The sequence below is a fragment of the Pogoniulus pusillus genome, chromosome 2, assembly GCF_015220805.1.
Source record: "Pogoniulus pusillus isolate bPogPus1 chromosome 2, bPogPus1.pri, whole genome shotgun sequence".
NCBI lineage: Eukaryota > Metazoa > Chordata > Aves > Piciformes > Lybiidae > Pogoniulus > Pogoniulus pusillus.
This window is the reverse complement of record NC_087265.1, coordinates 46,307,453-46,318,620: the sequence shown is the minus strand read 5'-3', so window position 1 is coordinate 46,318,620 and position 11,168 is coordinate 46,307,453. Positions and strand designations below refer to the sequence as shown.

Here is an 11,168-nt window from a genome sequence, read left to right as displayed (position 1 = left end):
AGGTTTTGGGGAAGCAGAAAGGCTGGGTCATAACAAGGACCATAGACTGTAATTGCTGTTGAAGAGAAAAAGAAACGATGAAAAAAGAACCAGAACCAAAAGAACAAAAGCAGGTGATGTACTTAGGTCTTACTTTCTGTATCCTTCATGAAAGGCACTGTTTTTAAGATGTTATTTTTACGAGTGAAACAAAGTTTTAGATAGACAAAATGTTTGCCAGGAATCCCATCTTAAATTAGATTTTGGTTTACTTGCTCTGTTTTGCACATGTTCTATCTCTCTCTATATATCTCTTAAATGAAAAAAAAAAAACAAATGGGGGGAAAAAAAAATGGAAGCTAATAATCAAGAGTCATAAATTTCCAGCAACATCACAAAAATCCCTCATCAGCTTTCTGAATGCTAAATGTCTCCACTGATGTCACCAAACAGAAAAGGTCTGTACAATTTGTTGAGAAGACAAACATTACCTAGGAACAGATTGGTATCTCTCTCTCTTCTTGGGGCTTTTCAGTGCATTTATTTAATGGGTTTGAATGTACATTACTTAACAGAAACATTAAATGCCAGTGCTTTTGCAACAGTTTCGTTACTGCCTCTTTAAAGTAAACAAACAAACAACAACAAAAAAAATTACATTAAAAAAAGAAAAAAAAGAAGCAAGGCTCTTTTTTTCTTCATGTGATGGCAGAAGCTTTGGGCAGCTGCAAACATGCACTGCTCCTGCTCAGAGACATTACCCAACATCAGTCAGCTGTCACTAAGAGTTGCACAGAAAGCATTAAAGGATAAAGGAAAAAAAAAAGTGGAGGGGGGTTGGGAGGGGGTCAGGGAGAACTAAGCAAAATGCCACACATGCCAGATAGCCTTTCCAGAAGGAAGACACCAGAATATGTATATTTGGAGGAGGCAAAAAAAGAAGGGGGTGGGGGGAGAAAGGAGAGGGTAAAGAGCGCTAACATAGGGAAAGAAAATTACTTCAGGGGGAAAATAGCAGCTCTCTGAAACTTGTTTAGCAGGTTCACATTCCTAATGTAATCTGACTTTTGTCTTGGTGTTAGGTTGGTTTTTTTTTTTCTTGCCCTAGTTCTTAGTTTGCTTTCCAAGAGAAATGTAACAAAACTGAGGTAGAAATAATGGTGGGCACACTCCAGCCTGGAAGATTTCTAATGGATGCTAAATGAAGATTGCATTAAGGACAATGGAGAGGGACACACACAGTAAAAAACTCAGCCTTGCAGTTTGGGAAAGGAAATAAATGTACTTTGAGGGTTCGGGTTTGCTTTGTTATTTTCACTGTTTGTTTGGTCACAGTCCACTGCGTTGCTATAAACAGCTCTGCAACCCATAGCTCTGCCAGCGACCTACACTGATCCCACTCTCTACAGTTTCACCAAAATAACCTCCAAACCATGCCTAGAGCTGCGCAATGAAGCCCAGCAGTCACAGCTTAAGGTAATTTGCCTCTCGGAGTCCTACTAAATCTTACTTTTGACTGTTTCTGATGCTAACATAAAGCGATTAAGTGGCTCTTTTTTTAGACCTATGCACCTTCTAAACAACTGTTACCACATAATTATCAAGGAGCAATACGCTGAAAACTCTTTACAGTTTACCAACGAGGAAAGAATTGTTCTGCTCTGGCTTGATCTGACAAGTTGGCAAAAGAAGAACTCTTTCTGAACACCGGGAAATCCTTCTGTTCCTATTTAAAACAACAACAACTGTAAAGCTTCAGTCATATTACGCTTTAGTTTTGTGTTTTCTCTCTTTTTTTTTTCTCCTGGATACATTCAAAGTAATTTTCCTTGCCATTTTCCAATTGTTGAGGTAAACATACATATTTAATATAAAGTAACATTGAAGCCTAGCCTATAACTCTCAGCAGTACATAGTGCTTTCAACACATTCCTTTGAGGTACTGTACAAATCACAATCACTTTCCTGAGTTTTTGCAGACAGAACATTAAAAGAAATGAACTGCAGAAATTAAGGTCCAGATTACCATTACCCTGTTTCACCTGTTCTTAGTTTAACACCACAGAACAGACAGGATTGAGGAATACTGTTGCTCTTAGAATAGCAAAAATCTGGTTCTCTGTCGCAACAACAACCGTTCATCTCTTTAGTCCAATAATGTTTGAAGTTAAAGCTCTTTATATTAGCACATGCCACCAATGTAATTGTGAGGCAAACAAAAAATAAAGCACCACTTCAGGCACTTGACAGCAACTAAATCTCAAGAACAGCAGAATGGAATCAACACACAGGGTTCATGTCCTTCTGAAATCAACCCCCTTGCACCTTGCTCCTTGGTGAGTATTGTCTAGCTTGAACAGAACTGAGCATCAACATGCGCTTTCTGTCGTGTGTGGCTTTTTCAGATCAGCAGCTCTCGTTTGATGCACTTTTCCTTCAAGTCTACCCTGGCTCTTTCGAGCCAAGGTAAATTGTAGTCTTCCCAGGACCCTTTGCAATTTTATCACTGCTGAAAAGGGTTCTCTACCCTACGTAGCGGGTTCTGTGTGTGCCAACATTCATTTCTTTCTCTTTCGTTTTTGTTTCTAAAGTAGTATCACTGACTGCAACCAAACATTTTGTTCCATTCAACATATGTATCAAGCTCTTTTTGAGATATGCTAGGCTGTATCTTGCAGAAAGCGTTTTCAAAGTCTTGATATGTAACTGGCCTCAACTGGCTGGGCATAATGGCTGAAAGGTCTGTGGCTGGCATGGCGTGGAGTGGACCTACCACGGCTTCCTGACACAAATGAGCCACATCTAGTCCAGAAAAGCCTTCTGTGCGCTGGACAAGCAGTGCAACCTCCTTGTCATTGAGACAGTAATTGTGCTGTGAGAGCAGTTGTACTATTATCTGGTGTCTGGCTGTGCTGTCAGGAAGTGGGATTAAAAGTCGTTTCATGAAGTACCTTCTAAGAGATTCATCAATTTCTTCCGGTTTACTCGTGGCGCAAATTACTACTATTTGGTCCTCGGCAGAAGTCAGTACAGTGTCTAGCTGCATAAGGAATTCGGTTCTCATCCGACTTACTGGACTGTGTTCTTCGCTCACTTGCGAGGACAGGAGCATATCAATGTCACTAACGAAAATCACCGAGGGTTGGCGACACCTTGCCACGAGGAAGGAGGCGTGGACGATTTTTTCTCCTTCCCCTAACCACTTTGTGACAAGGCCAGAGCCAGTGATTTTGAAGAAGGTGGCCCCCAGCTGGCTAGCTATACATCTGCTCATTAATGTTTTGCCTGTTCCCCGAGGTCCAAATAAAAGGATGCTCCGAGGTAGAGCAGTCAGTCCATTGAACGCGTCTGACCTCAATACTGGCCATAAAACCTCCTCCTTAATGACGGCCTTTACTAGATCTAGGCCAGCAATGTCGCTCCAGTCCACGGGAGGTCCTTGGTTGATAATCTCATTGGTAACAAGGTCAATGAGGTGTGTGTCAGTATTCTTCAGTTGCTCGTCCACAGAGTGGTTGGATGAGGTAGCTGCACGAAGTCCCGGGCCTTGCATTGGGTGAGGGAGGAGCTGCCTATGCTCATCACTGTGCTCACTCATTACTGGGGAGGTATACTTCCCAAACGAGTCACTCGATCTTGAACCCAGGGAGTTTTTAGCAGTACTGTAGGATGGGGGTGTTAGAGCCCTACTGGACTGGCTGCTGAATTTCCTTTGCTGTTCAGAGGACATTAGTTGCTTTGTTGGCTTAAATGCTAAGGATGATGTTTCAGCACTTCTGTCAAAACCATTCCCCCTGTTTGCATTTGAAATGCTGTTGTCGGGCATTCGATACATGGGACTCTGTGTAGATCTCTGTTGGCCATAGCTGTAATTTCCATAACTGGAGTCCATTTCTCCTTGCCCTGCCATGTAGAAAGCTTTCCTTTTGAGAGAGCTGGCGGAACTATTTGTCAGGGCAGATGGTGCAATAGGTGTCAGACCATGGCCCTGGTAGGAGTAGCTGGGGACAGTGGTTGGGGGCAGAGGGGTTGGAGCAGGGATTCCTGAAGGCAGGTATGCGGAGGGTGGTGGGGCACCCCCAGGACTGTACCCAGGGCCAACAGCGGTTTGAGGCGGATAACTGGCAGAAGGGTAGCTGTAACTGGAGAGGTTAGAGGTCCCGTTGTAGCCAGGAACGAGGGCTGGTGGTGGCGGCGGCGGCGGTTGCAAAAGTCCCGAGCTATGCAGGGGGGATGGATGTGGGGATGGAAGTGCAGGTGCTGGCTGGCCACTGTAACTGGTATGCAAGTATGAGCCATTGTATCCTGTGGCATATTCCTGAGATGGGAGCCCTGAATGAAGACTGGGAACCGTGTGACTTCCGCAGGTGCTGCTGGAGTAACTGGGTTCAGCCAGGTTACTGGCTACCCCAGGAGAGCTCCCAATGCTGGCCGAGACATCTGCGGGAGGAAGGGCTGCACTTACCCCAGCTTTGCTGGCGGTGATAACGTCTGGGACACAGTTCATGGGATAGACGCTCTCCGAGTTCAGCGACGGCTGCCAGGGCTCACTTTCATTCTTCCGACCGTTCACCAGCCCCGAGGGAGCTTCAGAGTAGTTGCTGAGAATGGGCCGTTCAGCTGGGCCTTCCAAGATGCCAGAGTACTTTTCCGCATACTTCTTCAGGAGATTGGAGGCAGTCAGAGCCGAGATGTCGTCGTTGGCCCAGGCGTACTGGTAGGTGCGCTGCAGGTGCCCTCGGTAGGCTTCCACCTTGTGTGCAGGGGACCGGGTGGTTGAAGTGATATCAAAGTGCTGTTCTGGCCACTGGGCATGCTCCGGCGTCCACTGCATCTTCAAGCCTAGGGCAGCAGGAGGAAAAAAAATGAAGTTAAGAGCGAGCTTGGCCTTTTTACAGATGCTTTTAAGTGAGTTCTCAAATGTACTGCCTGCGAACTTCTTCGGCTCCCCTGAAAACACTTCACTTAACACCACAAATCCTTCCGGGAAGCAAATGCGGTGCCCTTACGGAACAGGATAAACTGCTCGGTTTACTGAAGGCACACACAAACTGAGCCCCACTTTTTCAGCCAATCCAGTCGGGGGTTCTTTGCTAATTTGAGAAAACACAGGTAATGCCAGATTGCTCCAACTAATTAAATAAGACTGAATGCATTTTAAATACTCTGCCAGCAGATTTACCGTTCACGTATAAGGAGTCCAACTGCTCTGTCCTCTCTCATCACCGTCTCAGTTTTATATTTTAACCAATATAAAAATATGAGACACAGCTGACAGATCACATCTAGGACACCTCTCTTATTTGGTACTGAACACCTAGTTAGCACAGTATAATGCACCCTGCGCAGAACAATATGACACAGACATAGCAGGTCATTCCATAATCCAACTCTCATCTAAAGTGGTCCACGACAGTTTCAAATCTGCTTCGTGGAGTGCAGCAAAGCAATCTCCCAGGCAGCGCTCCGTCGCTTTCATCACACAAAGCCTACAACTCGGTATGAATTACAACTGACTCCTTTCTGCCTCTCAGTTCTGTTGTTGAGGCTCTGGGAAAGAAGAGAAAAAAAAAAACAAGCATGACTTGTCTGTCGGTCTCCTTGCTTGCTCTCTCTCTCTTCTCCCCCCACCTCTGCTGCCTCACAGCCTCCAGGGTACAAAGAAAAAGAGGCTTAAAAAAAAAAAAGAGCACTAAAAACAACAAACAAGCAAAAAAAATAGAGGGGGAAAAAAAAACCCAAAACACAACCAAGTCCTTAAAAGTTCAGTTGGCTATAAAAAAAACCATAACCTTATCAATTAGGAAAAAAAAACAAACCAAACCCACCAAAACCCAAATCAAACCCAGACAAAAATCTAAGGAAACCAAACGAAATGTGACTTTAAAGCAATTCACCTTGTAAATAATGTGGTGGGCACTGTCCCCCTCCCTCCTTGTAATCCACCACGTGCAATGGCAAGAGGGATTTGCAAATGTGAGGATAACCCTCTCTAACTCGCACCTACCCACGGTAAAGACGTGGCTGATTTTTGCACAGCTGTATCAAATGCACCTCCTTAATCTCTCTCGTATTACCAAAAGTGATTTTTGCAAACAGTCTTGTGCCCTCTGGCACAGATTCTCTGATAAGGAGGAGGCCCAGTCGAAATGAAGCATCTGTGGCACTAGCTCCCCCCTGAATTACTGCAGTCTATTTTGACAGCTTCTACCCCCTCCTGTTTTTCTCCCCAACCCCTTTAGCTCTTCATTGCCTGACTCTGGCATCTGACATGGCCAGCTTAGCCTCGCTGAGCTAAACCTAACGCAGCACACAGTTTGGTAACAGAATGGCATGTTTATTCCCTTCTGACTCCCTCTTCCTTGTTTGCAAAACCACTGCACCAGACACTGGAAGTTAATTAGCAGGATGATGCTGTGCTAATTGTGTTAATTTACAAGGTTTTAGTCAAAGAGAATCATGCCAGGGCTGGCACTGCTGTCATGCTTCCGACTTAATGATTAAGAAATACTGAAAACAAGGTGGGAAGGATTGCAGTAATTACACAATAAATGAATAAAGCAACAGATTCATTTGCAATTATATTTTACTGCACTTGCACTCATTTGCATTTGGATTCTTAATTTTTATTTTTACATCCACGCATTTGCAAATCACCAAATCATTTCAATTTCACCTGAAAACTGCAAAGTACCTCTAATGAGCCTTACATTAGTACAAGTACTGCAGTTCTCAATCCCCCCCCGACCGAATCATTGTTGTATTTCTTTTCCTAAGCATTCTCTTCCTTCCTCATTTCTCCAACACTTTGACAACTTGAGAAAAATGTCTGTTAACAATTGGACAATTATCCTATAAAAGTTAATTCAGAGAAGAGCTTTTGACGGATGCAGCTTCGAGAGCAAGTGTTTGGCAGATTTATTCCTTTCATTTAGCGTTCATACAATCTGCTAATTGTTTCTGGCTTGTGGGGGGGGGGGGGTAAATACATCAAGAAATTGGGTGAAATTATAGAAGTCAAGCTCATAGGGAAAAAAAAAAAAACAACTATAATTTTACTGCTAAACTATCAGAAGCTTTTCAGAAATCATTAAATTCAGTTGGAAATCTGAAAAGCAAATCACCAAGAGCCAAGCGCAAGTCATGGGTATCTAAAATTCTTCTAATGTTATGGTATTTACTTCAACGTTTTACAAGAGGAAAGAAGATGAATGCTCCTGTAATAGAGAACTGAGTAACAGACAGACACACGAGTTCATGACTCTGAATTTTAAAGACTGGCCAAACAAACAAGCAAGCAAAACCTATCCCTGTTCTGCAGTGCTGGGCATATAACCGAAACGCTTACAGAGATGCAAAAGCAGTTGAGTGAATGGATGTTCCACTAGGTACCGATGGATGAATGCTCCCAGAAAGACTCTTTGCAAAGAATGCACTAAAGCAGGAGTGAAACTTCTGAAAAAGAAGGTAAACCAGGCATGGATGAAGCAAAGAATCTGGCTGGGCTGGTATTGTACTGTAGTTAACGAAGATGCTTTTGGCACATTGTCTTCAGTGGTTTGTAAAAGGCAGGCTATTCATCTTTAAAAGTTGAAAGAAGGCACCAGGTCAGAGCACAACAACTTGTACCATAAGCTACTCACTGAGTAAGATGTTTCAAAATATCTTTCATTAAAAAATCATTGGTTTGGTTAAAAAAGAATTATTGCTTGCTCCTTTTTCATTTCTAATGGAACACGTGCTTTTAAAATGAAACCATCCTATTTCAAGTTACGGTGGGAAGATACATCTAGACAGTGTAAAACTTCGATTCTTGGAGTTGCATTTGTCTAGATGAATTTATTTTGCACGTTGGGAAGCTGCAAAAGAACGTCAGAATCTGAATTCTCCATTTGAAGAGGAGAAGGGAAATCACATCAGCAGCGTGCTTTGGTTGGAGTAATTGCTAGACAGAGCAGTAGTTTCACACTGTCATGCTATCTTTGGGTATGCTCACTGCACAATAATTGAAAGTTTATTTATTGATGCATATTAAATACCAGTGCATTTAACAAAGGCTGTAAAGGCCGGATTAGACTTTGATTAGGTAAGCTTAAGAGAACAGGACTGTCCTCATCCCATGAAAGATGAGCATTTATTCCAGCACATTGCAATCATTAGTGTTATTTGGAAGCATAGGTTAATGGTTAACCATAAGTATATTTTTTTGCATTAGTAAGCAGTGAAGAAATCCATATTTACGTGGAGTCCACTGGAATGGACTGGGGGGGAAGCACAAAGCTTTGTTTCCCACAATTTTCTATTAACTGAAAAAGCAGAAACATTTTCATAGCTTTGTCTCTGATTATTAATAGCTTGACAATTGTTTGACAAAAATAAAATGTCTGATCTAGAAGAAAACAAAACAAAATATTGCAGTTTCATTTTAATTATGCAAACACTTCATAGAATCATAGAATCAACCAGGTTGGAAGGGACCTCCAAGCTCAGCCAGTCCAACCTAGCACCCAGCCCTAGCCAGTCAACTAGACTATGGCACTAAGTGCCTCAGCCAGGCTTTGCTTCAACACCTCCAGGGACAGCCACTCCACCACCTCCCTGGGCAGCCCATTCCAATGCCAATCACTCTCTCTGCCAACAACTTCCTCTTAACATCCAGCCTAGACCTCCTCTGGCACAACTTGAGACTGTGTCCCCTTGTTCTGTTGCTGGTTTCCTGACAGAAGAGACCAACCCCCACCTGGCTACAGCCTTTGCAAATTGTATTGAACAGCAACTTGAGACTGTGTCCTCTTGAACCCCTCTACTCCGCAGTTCCTTAATGTTTGCAACCACTTCCTATCCATACTTTCAATTTCATTTTACTAGTTGCTTTTAGCTTGAGTTGATAACACCTTCCTGCATTTCTTGTGTTAAGAATCCAAATGCTGGTATAAAGGCCTAAAATCAGGTAAATAAGAGCATATTTAGAGGTTGAATTTTTCATGGCACTTAGTGTCATGGTCTGGTTGACTGGCTAGGGCTGGGTGCTAGGTTGGACTGGATGACCTTGGAGGTCTTTTCCAACCTGGTTGATTCTATGATTCTATTTTATTTTTATGTTTTAGCATAATTTAAACTCTGACATAAATCACAGTTCTGCAGAGAGTGGTTTTCTTTCATAACTTGCTGAAAATCCAGCAGTGATACAAAGCTGAGTGCATTTATAAACCAGAACTTGGCTAACTTAGGGAATTCACTGAGATATCGACATTTTGGAACTGTGTAAACTGTGCTGCTATGGGCTATAAAAGGCAAATGGAAAGGATTCTGCTCTTTAAGTACAGGTATGCACTTATCAGAGAATTGCTTTTAAGATAGATTTAATACATTACATAGGAAAGGCAGAGTAGGCTCTTTTAAACAGAATCTTTTCAACAGAATCTTTTTTTTTCCCTTGTCCTGGCAGCCTTGCTTTACATCCCTACTTCCTAATTCTGTCACTTGGATCTATCTGAATTACACTTCAAGTAATTATATGAAATCATTTCATTATTCCATTGCTCTGAACCAAACATTTGAGCATATTTTCAACTTCTCTCATTTTGCACATTTAGCTTGAAAACCATCACCTTCACACACGGTAATTCCATATGGTAGAAATCCATGTTCATACTCGGATTTATGGATTAAAATACATAAAACAAAACAAGAAAGAATGCCAGAGTTAGGAAAAAAATGACATTGCAATATGGGTACAAAAAGGAGCAAGCAATTGTTTACAGATCCTAGATGTCCAGTGGGCCTGATCCTGATGGCAGCTCGAATGAGCTCATGCATACAAAGAACCCTCTTCTGCTGCTGCCCTTAAGTATCAGGTCAAGTTGCTCTGTCCCTGACAGGATTACATCTGTTATAGAAGATAAAAATTAATAACTAGCCTTTCCTTTTCATTTAAATAAAAGGATTTCTACTGAAAACAGACATGGAAAAGTCCAGACTACTAGCTAGGCAAAAAATAACAGAGCATTTATGGTGTTCTGCAGACAAGTCCAAACGATGACAACCACTTTCCAGCTAGTGATGTTGTCAAAGCTAACTTTCCAGCTAGCAAAGGTTAGCAACGATCTGCTTTAAGACAAAAGGTGCTGGGACTTCAGTAAGCATCTTATCTATTCACATTCCTAATAAAATAATCAAGCTAAAATAAAGTCATGTGCAGCTGAGGTTTTCTGAACATACTGGCAGAGGTTGCACAGCTCTTCTAGAGATGCTGGGGAACAAAACCTAAGTGACATGGTGATACTGGGATGCAAGCAACAAGAAAGAGGGTAGCACATCAAGCTTCCCAACCAGCTGTCAAAACTTCAGCTTGGATCAGTGCCCTCCAAATGTTCCTTCAACATACTTAAGGCAAAAGAAAACAATCCTCCTGTTGCAGTCCCTCCTCTGTTCATCCCTGCAGTGCCCTACGTAGCACAAGTCTGCAGTTTCCTTTGCAAAAATCAGTAGCTGAAGCAGGTTCTCAACTGTAGGCATATGGTTAAACATGATTTGAGCAACTGCTTAATGCACTGTTGAGAAGGGGTAGACTGTATCAGGGTCAAACAACTAAATGAGATGTTTCTGATATTAGTCCAGAACAAACTTGTAAGAGCACATTCATAGAATCATAGAATCAGCCAGGCTGGAAGAGATCTCCAAGATCAGCCAGTCCAACCTAGCACCCAGCCCTAGCCAGTCAACCAGACCATGGCACTAAGTGCCTCAGCCAGGCTTTGCTTCAACATCTCCAGGGACGGTGACTCCACCACCTCCCTGGGCAGCCCATTCCAATGCCAATCACTCTCTCTGCCAACAATTTCCTCCTAACATCCAGCCTATACTTCCCCCGGCACAACTTGAGACTGTGTCCCCTTGTTCTGTTGCTGGTTGCCTGGCAGAAGAGACCAACCCCCACCTGGCTACAGCCTCTCTTCAGGTAGTTGTAGACAGCAATGAGGTCCCCTCGAGCTTCCTCTTCTCCAGGCTAAACAACCCCAGCTCATTTGTTGCCTGGAAGGAAACAACTCCAAAAACACAGCTCTGAGTACCATGAATCCTCTTCCCTCTAGACTTCCAAGTGGAAGTGAGTTTCTCAACTTTGGACTATATGTCAAAGACTCCAAAAGCTGTCCCTGCCCAGTGAACTGCTCCTCTCAGCCCTGTCT

At 42.9% G+C, this 11,168-nt stretch overlaps 1 protein-coding gene across 2 annotated transcripts in view; it reads right to left on the bottom strand.

Moving 5' to 3' along the window:
• Positions 1 to 497: 497 nt before the first annotated feature.
• The window catches only part of FIGN (fidgetin, microtubule severing factor), a 122,409-nt gene continuing 111,738 nt past the window's right edge, over positions 498 to 11,168 (bottom strand). For both annotated transcript variants that reach the window (XM_064164055.1, XM_064164061.1), the window contains one exon: positions 498 to 4,821. In XM_064164055.1, the coding sequence (XP_064020125.1) occupies positions 2,576 to 4,821 (2,246 nt within the window). In that variant the 3' untranslated portion in view covers positions 498 to 2,575. The remainder of the gene's footprint in view (positions 4,822 to 11,168) is intronic.